General features: G+C 40.1%; 1 protein-coding gene across 4 annotated transcripts in view; it reads right to left on the bottom strand.

The window, feature by feature from the left end:
* Positions 1-17,972, bottom strand: part of THSD7A (thrombospondin type 1 domain containing 7A) — a 270,999-nt gene that overhangs the window by 74,687 nt on the left and 178,340 nt on the right. For all 4 annotated transcript variants that reach the window (XM_069959351.1, XM_069959350.1, XM_069959349.1 and 1 more), the window contains 4 exons: positions 14,946-15,014; positions 6,417-6,572; positions 5,869-6,072; positions 524-715 (listed from right to left, as the gene is read on the bottom strand). In XM_069959351.1, coding sequence (XP_069815452.1) covers positions 524-715; positions 5,869-6,072; positions 6,417-6,572; positions 14,946-15,014 — 621 coding nt within the window. The remainder of the gene's footprint in view (positions 1-523; positions 716-5,868; positions 6,073-6,416; positions 6,573-14,945; positions 15,015-17,972) is intronic.

Genomic DNA, 17,972 nt, shown 5'->3' with positions numbered 1-17,972 from the left:
TCCTCATTCCGGGCGGACTCTTTCTAATGACCGAGCAAAATCCTCTTGGCAAAATGTCACTGGAATAAATTATTTATTTTTGGATCCAGGGATGTCAGGGAAGATAGATTCAGCTGGAGATTGACTGGAGCTTCAGGGACAAAAGCCATTTTATAAGAAGTTTTTTCTCCTTGGCTGTAAAGTCCCTGGGCTCTGAAAACTCCTTATAAATCAATTTAATTTTTAACTGTACAAAGTCTCCGGCGACACCAGACCTTCAGGAGCGGCGGCTGTTGTACTGTGGTCTTATCATTCACTGTAAATTACCACAACATCCGCCTCCATGGAAGAATAGGAACATTACAAATAATAAATCCATCCCTATCTGTAATCGGATGCTTATCGACGTATTGTGACGTTATGGAATCTGTAATATTAGTTCATTTAATTTTTTGTAAATATATATAAATTTAAAAGTAAAAGTGAAAGAGAATGATAATAATAGGATGAGCGATGGTTTATGGGTAGAGAAGCTTTCTCTTACCGTCCCCGGGGTAGGCCAGGATGGTGCGGGATCGGGTCTGCTGTCCCTCGGTGGTTTTCCCGGAGCAGGTGTGAGAGCAGGCCGACCACTCAGACCAGGAGCTGACCACACAGTCGTTGGGACACGGGACGTCACAGGCGATGGGGATGGGGTATATGGCGTCTCTGCAGAGCTGTCTGTCCACCTCTCCCCCTGTGAGAAGAAAATAGTTACCAAAATATTAAAAGTCCAAATCAGAACATTCTATCTATCTATCTATCTATCTATCCATCTATCTATCTATCTATCTATCTCCTATCTATCTATCTCCTATCTATCTATCTATCTATCTATCTATCTATCTATCTATCTATTATCTATCTATCTCCTATCTATCTATCTATCTATCTATCTATCTATCTATCTATCTCCTATCTATCTATCTATCTATCTATCTATCTATCTATCTATCTATTATCTATCTATCTCCTATCTATCTATCTATCTATCTATCTATCCATCTATCTATCTATCTATCTCCTATCTATCTATCTCCTATCTATCTATCTATCTATCTATCTATCTATCTATTATCTATCTATCTCCTATCTATCTATCTATCTATCTCCTATCTATCTATCTATCTATCTATCTATCTATCTATCTATCTATCTATTATCTATCTATCTCCTATCTATCTATCTATCTATCTATCTATCTATCTATCTATCTATCTATCTACTATCTATCTCCTATCTCCTATCTCCTATCTATCTATCTATCTATCTATCTATCTATCTATCTCCTATCTATCTATCTATCTCCTATCTATCTATCTATCTATCTATCTATCTATCTATCTATCTATCTATCTATCTATCTCCTATCTCCTATCTATCTATCTATCTATCTATCTATTATCTATCTATCTATCTATCTATCTATCTATCTCCTATCTATCTCCTATCTCCTATCTATCTATCTATCTATCTCCTATCTATCTATCTATCTATCTATCTATCTATTATCTATCTATCTATCTATCTCCTATCTATCTCCTATCTATCTCCTATCTCCTATCTATCTATCTATCTATCTATCTATCTATCTATTATCTATCTATCTCCTATCTATCTATCTATCTATCTATCTATCTATCTATCTATCTATCTATTATCTATCTATCTCCTATCTATCTATCTATCTATCTATCTATCTATCTATCTATCTATCGCCTATCTATTTATCTATCTCCTATCTGTCTGTCTATCTATCTATCTATCTATCATAGATAGATACAGAGTGTCTCTCCATACTGGATCATAGAGGGGGTCTCAAGCAAGTCTTTGCCCCCCTCCAACAGTCCATTGAGATCTATGTAGAGCAGGCACTCACCACTTCACTATGGAAGTATAAACAATAGCTGATCACTCAGCTCCTCCTCCCTCTTTCTGAAGAGTAACTACTAAATGTCACAGAGCATGCCCACTACAATCTCATATAGAATGGATAATTTCTTATGGGCTACATTGACGATTGTGATTACTGAATCTGTAGATCTATTGTAATGTACATCTGCATTACTGCCTAGTTCTGTAGTGACAGCTGATATTATGACATATGACACAGATATTTACACAGCTGCTTATACACCGCTCTTATAATACTACAGCGAGTTACCCTCCAATTATAATGATCTGCACAGTCACGGTATAGTCTGGTGTCACCGTGTCTGGATCTGATGATCAGCACCGTCCTCATTACAATGTATAATTAATTTTTGCATCTGACAATGGAGAACGAGAAACGCGTCGCCTGTGATATCCTCAGCCAGGCGCCTATACACACCAATTAGGCTAATCATCCGAGCCTGAGACACAGCCAGCTCCCCCCACCTATCAGGACTGTGCTGAGTGGGAGAGAGAGCAGGCAGGTAATAGCTGAGCTTTATATATAGAGACAGAGCTGGTGTCACATCCCGAGCTTATTAACGTTGCTTCATGGCGGGAAATTACTCAGAGGATTATAAACAGTATATAACTGGGATATATGAGACAGCTGCCATATGCCAGCATCATACTGTGCTGTACCCAGGGGCGGTCTTGGCATTTCTGGGGCCCCAAGCGAAGTTATGTCTGGGCCCCCCCCTCGACACGCGTTCCAAAACAATAGACCGCTGTGTGTTGCCCCCAGTAGTATATACCCCTTGTGCGCTACCGCCAGTAATATATACTCCTTGTGTGCTGCCCCCAATAGTATATACCCCTTGTGTCCTTCCCCCAGTAGTATATACCCCTCGTTTGCTTCCCCCAGTAGTATATAGACAGTTATATATAGCCCCCCGTGTGCTCCCCCAAAAGTATATAGACCTCCTGTGTGCTGCCCCAGTTGTATATAGACCCCTGTGTACTGCCCCAGTTGTGTATATACCCCCTGTGTGCTCCCCCACTAGTATATAGGCCCCCTGTGTGCTCCCCCACTTGGATATAGACCTCCTGTGTGCTCCTCCACTTGGATATAGACCCTTGTGTGCTCCTCCGGGAGTATATAAACCCACTGTGTGCCCCACCAGTATTATATAGACCCCTTGTGTGCTGCCCCAGCAGTATACAGACCCCTGTGTGCTCCCCCAGTTATATATAGACCACCTGTGTGCTTCACAAGTAGTATATAGACCCCTCGTGTGCTCCCCCAGTAGTATATAGACCCCCTGTGTGCTGTTCCCAGTAGTATATAGCCCCCCTGTGTGCTCCCCCCATTTATATAGACCCCCGATGTGCGCTCACCCAGTTAAACAGACCACTGTATGCTCCCCCTCCCATATAGTGTATAACACAATAAAACAAACACTTATACTCACCTGGGTCCGGGCGTCTCCTCTTCTCTTCACTCTTTTGGCCGCAGGAAGGGTTTTCCCTGCGATCACAAGAGGCCGCACTCCCCTTGTCATGGCGCCGATGCTCCAGTGATGTCACTGGAGCGCCAGCACCACAAGGACAAAGCTGCCACTTGTGACCGCAGGGAAAACCCTTCCTGCGGCCACAAGAGTGACTGACAGGAAGGGAGCCAATGTCTCCCGCCATGTCAGTGCTGCTGCATGTAACTATGAGCGCTCATTACGAGCGCTCATAGTTACAGTTCAGATGGCAGCAGCGAGCGGGGCAGCGGCCCTGTGCAGCAGTCTTGAGCACAAGAGCGGAGCGTGGGGGCCCCCCTGGATGTTGGGGGCCCCAAGCAATCGCTTGGGGTGCTGGTGCCAAAGACCGCCACTGGCTGTACCCTACACTGATCTATCTATCTATCTATCTATCTATTTACTATCTATCTCCTATCTATCTATCTATCTATCTATCTCCTATCTATCTATCTCCTATCTATCTATCTATCTATCTATCTATCTATCTATCTATCTCCTATCTATCTATCTATCTATCTATCTATCTATCTATCTATCTATCGCCTATCTATCTATCTCCTATCTATCTATCTATCTATCTATCTATCTATCTCCTATCTATCTATCTATCTCCTATCTATCTATCTATCTCCTATCTATCTATCTATCTATCTATCTCCTATCTATCTATCTATCTATCTATCTATCTATCTATCGCCTATCTATCTATCTCCTATCTATCTATCTATCTATCTATCTATCTATCTCCTATCTATCTCCTATCTATCTATCTATCTATCTATCTATCTATCTCCTATCTATCTATCTATCTATCTCCTATCTATCTCCTATCTATCTATCTATCTATCTCCTATCTATCGATCTATCTATCTATCTATCTCCTATCTATCTATCTATCTATCTATCTCCTATCTATCTATCTATCTATCTATCTATCTCCTATCTATCGATCTATCTATCTATCTATCTATCTATCTATCTATCTATCTATCTAATCTTTCTTCTTTTCTTCCCCCCCCCCCCCCTCTCAGGCAGTGATATATAACACTAAACATATTCTAAAGGGGGCAGTGGTCTGGGAATAGAATGACAATACACCATCCTCCTCCTCATCTTCCATCTAAGAGACTGTGCAGTATAGTAATAATAACAATGACTTGCAAACACTTCAGGATTTATTGCAAGCTATAAATCACAGCGTGATGCTTTTTGGCTGTATGCATAGAGCTGAAACGCGTCGTGCTGTGATTCAAGCCTCATTTGAAATAAACCCTGAAGGTTCTGCAAGTACTACATGAGTGCCGGGCTGTTTTATTATCAGTTGTTGTGGCTGCCGCCCTGGACTCGAGGACCTCAGATGTACAGTAGGTGGCGTGCTGACTGCTTTCCCCTCATACTAATAACAGTGTGATAAAGTGTCCAAAAAGCAACCCTATAGAATACCATAATAATGCCATATAGTGCCCCAATAGTATGCTTATATACTACAGCATACAGTGTCCTAATAATACCACTATTCATTGCTTATATAATACAGAATACAGTGTCCTAATACTACCACTATTCACTGCCCATATACTACAGCATACAGTTTTCTAATACAACGCCTTTTTCATGCTTATATAACACAGCATTCAGTGTCCTAATAATACCACTATTCATTGCTTATGTACTACAGCATACAGTGTCCTAATAATACCACTATTCATTGCTTATATAATACAGAATACAGTGTCCTAATACTACCACTATTCACTGCCCATATACTACAGCATACAGTTTTCTAATACAACGCCTTTTTCATGCTTATATAACACAGCATTCAGTGTCCTAATAATACCTCTATTCATTGCTTTTATACTACAGCATACAGTATCCTAATACTACCACTATTCACTGCTCATATACTACAGCATACAGTGTTCTAATACTATGGCTATTCAATGCTTATATAATATCGCATACAGTGTCCTAATAATATCAATATTCATTGCTTATTTAATACAGCATACAGTGCTCTAATAATCCCACAACACTGTGTCTATATAACAATACGATATAGACCTACAGAATACATTGATACCAGAGAGAACAAATATCATTGTGCTTTACAAGTGGACTTGCCAACTTATACAATGGATATTACCGCATACTATGCCCATATTACTACATGAGTAATACTATAACATATTACCGCAATACTATTCCCATATTACTATATGGGTAATACTATAAAATATTACCGCATACTCTGCCCATATTACTACATGAGTAATACTATAACGTATTACCACATACTATGCCCATATTACTATATGGGTAATACTATAACATATTACCGCAATACTATGCCCATATTACTATATGGGTAATACTATAACATATTACGGTGCGGGCTGGTAAAGGCCCCGGATAGTTCTCCCCTCTCTTTATCCGAGGTCACACTCACCATCACTGTTGATACAAGTGACGACAGGTACTTGTGTGCCGCTCCCGCAGTTGTTTCCATTGTCGGGGATACATTCTTCCAGCCTGTCTAGTCTCCAGTCGTAACACGAAGGTTCCTCACAGGGAATGGCTTCTACTAGATGAGGACAATTTCCAGTCCCACCGGTGGGTTCATTGGTGATGGAACGTTTCCTAAGCTTGAAGCCTACAGAGGAATCAGAAAGAAAACTTCTCAAAATTTTAACTTTTCATATATTTTTTAAAATCCTATCCATAGTCATGTGACATTATCTGCTCTAAGATCTTAAAGGGGAAAATGTCACATAGATATTTTTGAAGATGCCATCTGGAGAGGTATAGTATGTGAGTTTGTTGTTGAGATTAGTCACCCTCAGTGATGACAGCAGGAAACATACAAAGAGGAAGCTTGGGAACTTCGCTCGGGAAATTTTTAGAGGGATTTTGCACCCTTGAATGGAGCAACTTTACGTTATGGAAGCCCCACCACCATTGAAATTACCCAAAACATTACAGCTTGAGTTTTCTTACCCTTCTTACTTTGCTGGTCATCACAGTTCTCGAATGTACAGGGTCCCCACGCCGACCACGGGGACACCTCACACTCTATCGGACAGGGCACATGGCAAAGCTGACTGGTACTTAATGGCGGCTCGGTGCACAGCTTGTTGTCCACAGGCTTGGATGCTGCCATAGAACGGAATAAAGGAAGATGTACATTACTTAGTATTAGAAAAAATGTTCTCAAGCATAAGTCTTCTTCTAGAGTTGTGGTGGGAGCTCAGTCATACAGAAACCTACCACAGATGATGTACATGTATTACAATGGTGCCCTTGGAGGGAATGGGCCAAACCCTGTTGGTCTTACCACCATTACTATTGGGTGGCAAGAACCTGAACCTGTCCCCTGAAGAACTTTAGGTACTTATACTCAAGAAGGCGGCGAATCGGACCAAGAGTAATGAAAACTTTATGGAATGAGAAAAAAAACAAAAACAGTAGACACTAAACTGCAAAACTGTTCTAGTTCTGCAATGTTTTCCAAGCCTGAACGCTCGGCATTTGACTCCCATCGTCTGAAAATTCAATGCCAACCTAGAGCTGCCAGGAAAAAATGGATACAGCCTATGGTGGCATCCAACTTCTCTAGACGCCGGGAGTCAAATGCTGAACCTTTGGGTTGAGAACGTTGCAGAACCAAAAGAGTTTGGAAAGTCCACTCTACACTAGTAGACTATGACTTTTTTGTCCCGGAAATCAAAACCGGTACCGTGATGGGAGATTCATTTTGACCTTTGCTGGGGATCCTCCTTTTTGCTATATCAACCACTCGAACCCAAAGATGTATGAACTCCTTGACCCTCATCCAAAGAGATCTCAAGCACCAATTACTCCTGAGGATATCATCATGTGCTGTGGCCTTTGGTGCTTTGATCCTTCTACTGCTTTGATGTACACTATCAGGTGATGGGGGTTGGGCACCCTCAGAATTCATACGCCTTCAAGTCCCATATGGAAAAATTACACAATTTAGTTCTACTCTAGAAGGAAAAAAATGTCTCATTAATGTCTCATAGGCAGTCATCCTCAAAGTCAATGTTAAAAGCCTGAAGACATGACTTTATCCCAAGCTGTAGACAGTTGTTTTGGGGTTCTTGACCTCATTTGGGTTGACTGAAAAAGATGCCTGTGTAAAGTTTTGGTTTTTACAGAGAGGATCCAGTTGGTATATGGAGTCTTTTTTTGCCTGTAAAACTCCATATGCAGCAGGATGTCTACAATGGCAACCAGTATCCCCAGGACTTCATCAAAGACATCTTATACAACCTACCAGCTTCAACTTTGTACTTGTGTATCCCTGTCTACAGATGGATACAATCCTAGACATGTTTTAAGGCCCTTAGGAGTAGTGTTGAGCAAAGATGCTGAACTGTTCGGGTTCAGCAACGTTCTAACTCAAAAGTTCTACATTGCTCTCTGCTGCCACCTCTGTCCATGTCAGGAACTGTCCAGAGCAGCAGCAAATCCTCATAGAAAACCTCTCCTGCTCTGGACAGTTCCTGACATGGACAGAGGGGGCAGCAGAAAGCACTGTTTCAAACTGAAAAGAATACACCACTACCTGCAGGACATACAGCAGCTGAAAAGTATTGGAAGACTGGATATTTTTAAATAAATAAATTGCAAATCTATATAACTTTATGATACCAGTTGAGTTGAAAGAAAAAGATTTTCACCGGAGTATCCCTTTAAGAGTTAACTACCTATTGGTGGTACTGAAGAGACAGTTTTCTTCTTTCAGCATAAGAGCTCATTTGCATATTGTTTCCCATGAAGCATTGCCTGTATGACTGGATCTCCTCAATGAGAACAAGAGGTGGAAAAAGAGGTATAAATATAAGACAAACTAAGATATTCCTGACAAGTTCTTCAGATGCCTGCTACCTTCAAAACACCAATGAACTTGAAAGAGTCCGTGCAATTATATTACAGTATCAGCTCTATCAACCTTATAACACACCTAAACCGTGAATACTTTATTCCCCCGATGTTGTAACACTGCCCCCAGAGCATGCCCCAGGTATTGCATCTTTATCAGAACCAGATTTCAACTTTGCAACTAGTCCAAGTCTGTAACATTACATCCTCAACAAAGTCACAGTCACTGCCTGCAAAAGTGCCCCCACAGAAAGGATGAAATATACCCCCCCCCCTTCCCCCAATGGGGGAGAAGACATCAACGAGAAACAATTATATTTATGTCAATATGCGATTTACTATTTTTTCTCTTGCAAAGACAACAACAACCCCGGAGAGACTCATCTGCATATCCGCCAGTCTTCGTAAGTGTCAATTTCTCAGAAACAGAATAGTAAATTTGGTTGATCAAACCCTTTCCTAATTAATAAAGCTTCCTATGAGTCCCATTGTGTTTCCTTTATCTTCACTTATTAATTTCTCTTGTTGTTTTGTTGCTGTTTTTGTTATAACAAAGAAGAGAGGGAAGAGCGACTCCGGGAGGCGCACAAGGTTACCCGGGGCTGGCAGCGCTCTCCTCTCAGCTGTGTAATATATGGGCAGATGTCGCTTGTCAATCAAGTCATGTAAGAGGCGCAGGTTATTTGCATAGTAATCTAGGAGGACGGAGGATGGAGGGGATGGGGGATCAGCCATGAATATACCGATTGTTCCATCAAACAAACACATATGTTCCTGTAGAAAAGTCATCGCTGGAAAAATGTGTTGGTGATATCTAATTTGTAGAAAGAGAAGAACAAGAGATAGATAGAGAGATAGATAGATAGATAGATAGATAGATAGATAGATAATAGATAGATAGGAGATAGATAGATAGATAGATAGATAGATAGATAGATAGATAGGAGATAGATAGATAGATAGATAGATAATAGATAGATAGGAGATAGATAGATAGATAGACAGATAGATAGATAGATAGATAGGAGATATATAGGAGATAGATAGATAGATAGATAGATAGATAGATAGATAGGAGATAGATAGATAGATAGATAGATAGATAGATAGTAGATAGGAGATAGATAGATAGATAGATAGATAATAGATAGATAGGAGATAGATAGATAGATAGGAGATAGATAGATAGATAGATAGATAGATAGGAGATAGATAGATAGATAGATAGATAGATAGGAGATAGATAGATAGATAGACAGATAGATAGATAGATAGGAGATATATGGGAGATAGATAGATAGATAGATAGATAGATAGATAGATAGGAGATAGATAGATAGATAGATAGGAGATAGATAGATAGGAGATAGATAGATAGATAGATAGATAGATAGATAGTAGATAGGAGATAGATAGATAGATAGATAGATAGATAGATAGTAGATAGGAGATAGATAGATAGATAATAGATAGATAGGAGATAGATAGATAGATAGATAGATAGATAGGAGATAGATAGATAGATAGATAGGAGATAGATAGATAGATAGATAGATAGATAGATAGGAGATAGATAGATAGATAGATAGATAGATAGATAGATAGTAGATAGGAGATAGATAGATAGATAGATAGATAGATAGATAGATAGATAGATAGATAGATAGTAGATAGGAGATAGATAGATAGATAGATAGATAGATAGATAGTAGATAGGAGATAGATAGATAGATAGATAGATAGATAGATAGATAGATAGATAGGAGATAGATAGATAGATAGATAGATAGATAGATAGTAGATAGGAGATAGATAGATAGATAGATAGTAGATAGATAGATAGTAGATAGGAGATAGATAGATAGATAGATAGATAGATAGATAGATAGATAGATAGATAGGTAGATAGATAGATAGATTGATAGATAGATAGATAGATAGATAGATTTTGTACTTTGTCTCCTTCTCATAATTACTCAGTACTTTGGGGATGAGATACAGTTTCCCATATCCAGTGTGTTACCAGAATTACTATATAATATCCCTCTCTGACTCATTATAGGAGAATATAGACAATATTGCTTTTATCTTTTTTTCTGTCAATCTATGAACTTAATGTAGAATGTCTTAAATTACCCTCAGAAAACCTCATCAGTGAGTATAATGGAGGCGGATTACTGTAACACGAGACGCAATACGTGATATTAAATTACTACTGCATGTCCTCTCTGTATAAGTGTCCTCTATGAGCTTCCTGTAATATGTAATAGATCGGCCATGGCTGGGGCCATATTTTCCTTTTTTTTTTATTTTATAAATGATGCCATCAGTATGTGCGGGAATTACATTTTTATAAGAGCTTGTGTGCAAATTTAGATTTTACTATATGGGAAATTGTGTTTGATGGTGAAAACTGGAATCAGCGATACTTAGGTCTTCCAGGTAAAGAGAAGCTCTTTGCAGGGAGGATCGTCCTTAGGGAGGGATTTCCTTCTATAACATCCTACAAGGGTATAATAGTAGGGATTCTAAAGCTGCCATGGTTACTGGCAATATTTTAGAGACCCGAGGTGTGCAATAACTAAAACAGGAAAAATCACTGCAGAATCTGACTACAAAGAGTTTGTTTGTAGTCTGTTACCATGGAGACCCACAGATCTGCATAGAAACTGTAAACCCAAAGTGGTAAGAAATTTGTTATAAAAACTAGTTGAAAAGTTGCTTATATTTTCATTCGATATGAATTAGAACAATTAGAACATTGATTGGTGGGCATAACCTTTAAAGAGGTACTCCCTGTTCAATCCCTACCATTAATCTTAGCATGTTTGTAACAGGTTTCTATTACATGAATTGGTCTGTTTGTCTGCAGCACATCCTGACTCACACCCTAAAGCTGCAGAAAATCCTCACTTCCTGGTCCACTTGGCCTCTACTCCTCTGTCCTCCCTCTCCCTTCTGATTCTGTTTTTTTTTTTTGTTGCCAGGCAAGCTGTAAGACCTCATCTATAACTTCGTCCAATACTGACATCACACCAGTCAGTGAGCACCTGGCCAAGGGTGGCGAAACAACAAAACAGTGACATCCTCCTGAGCAGTATAAGGGAAAGGAAACACAGTTGTTTCATCTCTTGCTTCTTCTAATCTATCTATGTAGATGGATAGATATTGTGGCAGTGACGGCCAGATACTACAAGATGAGGTGGATACTTGGCAGTTGGCTCTGAGATGCAATGCATGCAGGGAAATGTAGTTTCCCAGATGGCGCCATCTCAGATATAGACCGACTGTTAGAAAAACTTGTCCTATGCAAATCCACAAATTAAAAAAAAAAAAATTATTATAATTTTTTTAATTTTAATTATTCCACGTTATCGGTCTCCGTAATATAAACACTTCCCGGTTTATTTTAGTAAAGTGTTTTGGTTCTCGCTCAGTAAATTGTTTTCAGACCCTCAGGAAAATTCATGAAATAGAAGAACGATGGTCCTATTTATTACGCCGACTCTCAGAGGGAATTTTTACGACGAGTCTCCTCGCCACGTAGCCGCTTATTTTATTCCTTATAATTCATTTTAATAGAATCGTTTCGGAGAACAGTCCTCGGCGTGCTTATTCCGGTGAAATATTACGCGTCTCGTCCGTCCTTTATGAATGGGCGACTGTAACTAACATATGGGAACGGATCGGCGGAGAAGGGGGAGGGGGGATATTTAGCAACTACATCAGTGAAAATATGTGTAATACATTTTTAAATCTCTATTAACATAATGCAGCCGGGGATTAGCATAAAACCCTTTAATCCATCGCTGCCTGGAAATCAATATATAATGGCTTCACCTTCTGAAACATTTATGGCAGAAGTGTTAATTTAAGATACTTCAAGAGGAGAGCACTGTAATCTTTATATTAAAATAAGACTATGGTCATTATCCATGATGGGGGATCGCAGGAAAGGTGATAACATAGTCTTACTATGGATGTAGCAGAGCTGAGTATGTCTAGTGGCTCATTGTGCTTTTCCATTGGGTTATCTTATAGTTAACAATTTTCAAAAATAGCTAGAATACACCTATGGTAAAATCAATGGTATATCCATCAATGGAGCCAATGTGACCCTATAGAGTAGGGATGGGAGAACTTTGGCCCTCCAGCTGTTGCAAAACTACAATAGTCAAGGTGCTCCACTCTAGGGGTTAAGAAGCCACAGAGGTAGTTCAGGTTGCCCCATTAATAGCTCCAAAGTGCTCCCAAAAAATCTAAACTTTCCCATTTACAGAGCTGACGTGACCCATTATACATTCCACGGTGATTGTGTGGAGAGCCAAAGTGCCTCACTACTACTTTTAGAGTGATACCATAAGCTGAGCATAGGCTGCAACAAAATCACTAATGCATGGGCAGAGTTTTAAAGCTGACCCCACATTTTTAATAACCTAATTTTGATTTAGCCTTAAAAATGGTAGATCATGAGGGGATTCTAGTTTGAAATTGGGTCCATATGAGACCTGCAGAGTGCTCAGAATAAAGGAATTCAAAATATGACAAAAGTAACACCAACAAGACAAATACCAACATCATTGTCAACACCACAAACATCAACACTACTAACACCAACAACACCAATACCAACAACATCAATACCAACACCATCACCACGACAAACACCAGCACCAACAAAAACACAAACAGCAACTACACAAACAGCAGTACCAAAACCACTGACAACAACATAAATATTATCAACATTACTAACACCAATACGATCACCACCAAATATACCAAAAAAACAATACTAACATCACCACTACTGACAACACTACAGACAATATCAACACTATCAAAACTACAACCACCACACTACACCGTTACCAACATTGCCACCAACACCATGACCAACAACATCATTACCACTAACACCAATACCAACATGACCAACAACATCATTACTACCACCACTAACACCAATACCAACATGACCAACATCATTACTATTAACCCCACCACTAACACCAATACCAACATGACCAACAACATCATTACTACCAACACCACCACTAACACCAATACCAACATGACCAACAACATCATTACTACCAACACCAACACCACGACCACCACTAACACCAATACCAACACGACCAACAACATTATTACTACCAACATCACCACTAACACCAATACCAACATGACCAACATCATTACTACCAACACCACCACTAACACCAATACCAACACGAACAACATCATTACTACCAACACCACCACTAACACCAATACCAACATGACCAACAACATCATTACTACCAACAACACCAACACCACGACCACCACTAACACCAATACCAACACGACCAACAACATTATTACTACCAACACCACCACTAACACCAATACCAACATGACCAACATCATTACTGCCAACACCACCACTAACACCAATACCAACACGAACAACAACATCATTACTACCAACACCACCACTAACACCAATACCAACATGACCAACAACATCATTACTACCAACACCACCACTAACACCAATGTCAACATGACCAACATCATTACTACCAACCCCACCACTAACATCAATACCAACTTGACCAACAACATCATTACTACCCACACCACCAACACCACCTTTAACACCAATACCAACATTACTAACAACATCATTACTACTTACACCACCACTAACAAAAATACCAACATGACCAACAACATCATTACTACTAACACCACCACTAACATCAATACCAACATGACCAACATCATCATTGCTACCAACACCACCAACACCACCTTTAACACCAATACCAACATTACCAACAACATCATTACTACTAACACCACCACTAACATCAATACCAACATGACCAACATCATCATTGCTACCAATACCACCAACACCACTACCAATACCAACATGACCAACAACATCATTACTACCAACACCACCACTAACACCAATACCAACATGGCCAACAACATCATTACTACCAACACCACCACTAACATCAATACCAACATGACCAACATCATCATTACTACCCACACCACCAACACCACCACTAACACCAATACCAACATTACCAACAACATCATTACTACTAACACCACCACTAACACCAATACCAACATGACCAACAACATCATTACTACCAACCCCACCACTAACACCAATACCAACATGACCAACAACATCATTACTACCAACACCACCACTAACACCAATATCAACAACATCAATATTGGCACCACCACAATATCATCAACACCGGCAAAGTAAAATAATAATACACGGCATGGTCTTCTGGATGAAGCCTGGTCAGGGGCCTGTAGCTCTCTACTCTGTAGCCCCAGGCTTTTGGTGTGCTACCACAGGATTTCTTCTTACGGAAACATATTAAAAGGGTCTTTTCCCCCAGAAACAAAGCTTCTAGAACATAGCATGCACAAAAATACTCTCTGCATAAACCTGGATGCGCACAGAGGTATAACATGACCCCAAGAAATTGTTGGGCATCTCATTACGGCTCCATACAGCTGGAAGGTCACTTTAATATAGTTCTGTAAATGAACGCCGAAGGGAACGTCCTCTCTGATATTAATTCAACTCACCTGTTATTTCAAAGGTAATTGACAGGAGAGGCGCCTCGCTGGACTTTGATGTGCCATGAGCGTGGTTCTCTGAAATAGGAAGAAAAAAAAAAATCCAGCTTATTTCATTACATTGTTTTTTTTATATTAGGCCGAGACTTTTTAAAGCTTAATGAAATGCAAAGTATTCCAAAAGTTAGTTACAAAGTGTGAGTCGTCTTCTTTCATCTATCGTCTCATTAGGCGCGTGCCCTCGTATCGGCGCCCATGACCTCATTTAACATTCACATATACGAAAACTCGCTCATATTTTATTAATTAGACAACAATATCGTTTGTGTTGATGTTTCTAAGATGCTGCCGGAGGTTCCTCCAGGGACCCAACATATATTCCTCCTTAACTGAATGAATTACGAGCCGCAATTAAAAAACAAATATTTTGTTAAAGGATCTCAGTGAAAAATTCCAACCATCGATCCTCCAATTCCACATTATTAGGGGCCATGCACTGGGCAGGGGTGTGATCATGGAGCCTGTATGGTCCTACTGATCTGTACTATGGACCTACTGATCTGTACTATGGACCCTGTATGGCCCTACTGATCTGTACTATGGCCCTACTGATCTGTACTATGGACCCTGTATGGCCCTACTGATCTGTACTATGGACCTACTGATCTGTAATATGGACCCTGTATGGTCCTACTGATCTGTACTATGGACCTACTGATCTGTAATATGGACCCTGTATGGTCCTACTGATCTGTACTATGGACTCTGTATGGCCCTACTGATTTTTACTAAGGGGCTTGTATGGCCCTACTGATCTGTACTATGGACCCTGTATGGCCCTATTGATCTGTACTATGGACTCTGTATCGCCCTATTGATCTGTACAATGGACCTTGTATGGCCCTACTGATCTGTACTAAGGGGCTTGTATGGCCCTACTGATTTGTACTAAGGGGCTTGTATGGCCCTACTGATCTGTACTATGGATACAAGATGAAGACACATAGAAGTGCATTCATAGTGCTACATTATGGATACCATACTGGTATGGATCTGAGATGGCTATCCATGCAACATGGAGGTGCAAAGAGGTACGGTATGGACCCTATCTGGCTTTTCATATTAGATGAAGGCAACTAAAGGGACAGTATTGACCCTATAAAGCTATACATGCAACAAGAAAGAGAACAGGGATACGGCACAGACTACTACCTGGCTAATCATTAAATATTAAGAAACGTAAAGGTATATGGAGGCACAATGGGGTACAGTATACATCCTGACAGTAAGGGTGGCCGTCCATATTTAGATGTTGGGTTAAGCCCAAAAGACCTTACCCTGAGAAGGGTTGTGCTGACAGTACTCAAACATTTTCAGAATGTCTCCATATCTGGACTGGAGAACGGGTGGGAGCTTACAGGTACCCCGGAATCAGTCAGGATCCGAGTCATCTCCGATCCCCACCATTGGCGCCAGTGTATCAGCTACGTTGTAACTAACACTCACTACGAATGGTGTGAACACAGCTCTGTGACCTAATAGTATTGTAGGGTGCAAGAATCACCATGGGGTCTGAGAAAAGTCAATATATGTTAACATATTATAACCCGACATATCACGCCGAGCCTCCAATGGAGTCCGGAGACCCTACAACACACATTCATCCCACCTTTTGTAGCCTGTATAAGAATACCAGATATGGAACACAGTAAAATGAAAATTACAGCTTACTTCTCCTCACCGGCATCAGACTAGACAGGAATAAGTGGGAATAGCTGCATGGTAATGTCTGCATAATTATGTACATTTTCATCAAATAATACTTTGATCAATCATCCGGCACCAGCCCCACTGACGAGTGATTTCCCGGCACTCACTGATAGTAGAGCGCACACATTTTACAATTATGCTGTTTTTATGGATTTTAGACTCTCACAGGTAAATGTACATACTGAAGAAAACACAGTAAAAAGCATTTCTGGTGTTTAGCAGATTACACCCTGTTGTCTAAGACAGTGCTTTCTCCTTTACTGGTGAAGAAAAAACATTCTCAGTTTCCCTTTATGTTTCTGAAAGGAATAGCTAATTCAGGACAGGACAAGTTTGAGCAGGGAGAAGGGCAAGACTTGTACTTCAAATTTACACACATGTGCTGTCTGCTCAATACTGCCACCTTTGGTGGGCAATATTATGCTGTTAACTTGTAAGAATTTCCTAGAACCTTCTAGTAAAAGAGGAGTAACCCTTTAACCTAGTCAGTTACACTCTGTAGAGCTAAAGCCAATCACTAGCTAATTAACTCTAAGCAGGAAGCCTATAACTATCCAAATACTCTTGGTCTAAAATGGGCTTAGTAATGATTTAGCAATCTCTAAAGGGGTAGTTTCTAAAGCTTACCAAGATCATGTGTACAACTACAGGCCACATCACAGAGGACTACAATATCCTGTCTTTTCCTTGACCTGGAAGACTTTCTTAGAAAAAGTCAAGCCAGAAAAAGAGAAGTTTTTGCCTCTTGAGAGCCTCTGAACCCAGCCTAAAGTCAAGCTCAAGAATTTTAGCGATTTAACACCTCAGGACTGATCTACCATACCACTACACTTTACACGGGAACCACTACACTTTACGCGGGAACCAATATACTTTACACAGGAACCACTACACTTTTCATGGAAACCACTATATTTTACATGGTTTAAGCCCTGCAGGGACATTGGTATGGTATTGCAACTGTTGCCTGCATGGCATGGATGATATTTAGTATATAGTTGAGTTGAGTTAACTTTGAGCATGCTTGAGCTCGTCTGAATACGAGCGTGCAACATTTGATTAGCAGTGGCTGCTGAAGTTGAATCCAGCACTAAGGCTGCCTGGAAAACATGGATACAGTTTGCTCAACTCTATCAGTAAAACATAACCAGTATGCTGGAACAACCATTGAGTCCCAGTTTTGTGGTCTACACTGCACTCACAACATCATGGGAACCCACATACCACCAGCAAGGACATTGTTAACAGACGAGCTTGTCGCGGATA

This window comes from Dendropsophus ebraccatus, chromosome 2, assembly GCF_027789765.1.
Source record: "Dendropsophus ebraccatus isolate aDenEbr1 chromosome 2, aDenEbr1.pat, whole genome shotgun sequence".
Lineage (NCBI taxonomy): Eukaryota > Metazoa > Chordata > Amphibia > Anura > Hylidae > Dendropsophus > Dendropsophus ebraccatus.
Note: the sequence above shows the minus strand (reverse complement) of the source record. Positions and strands in the feature narration are given on the sequence as shown.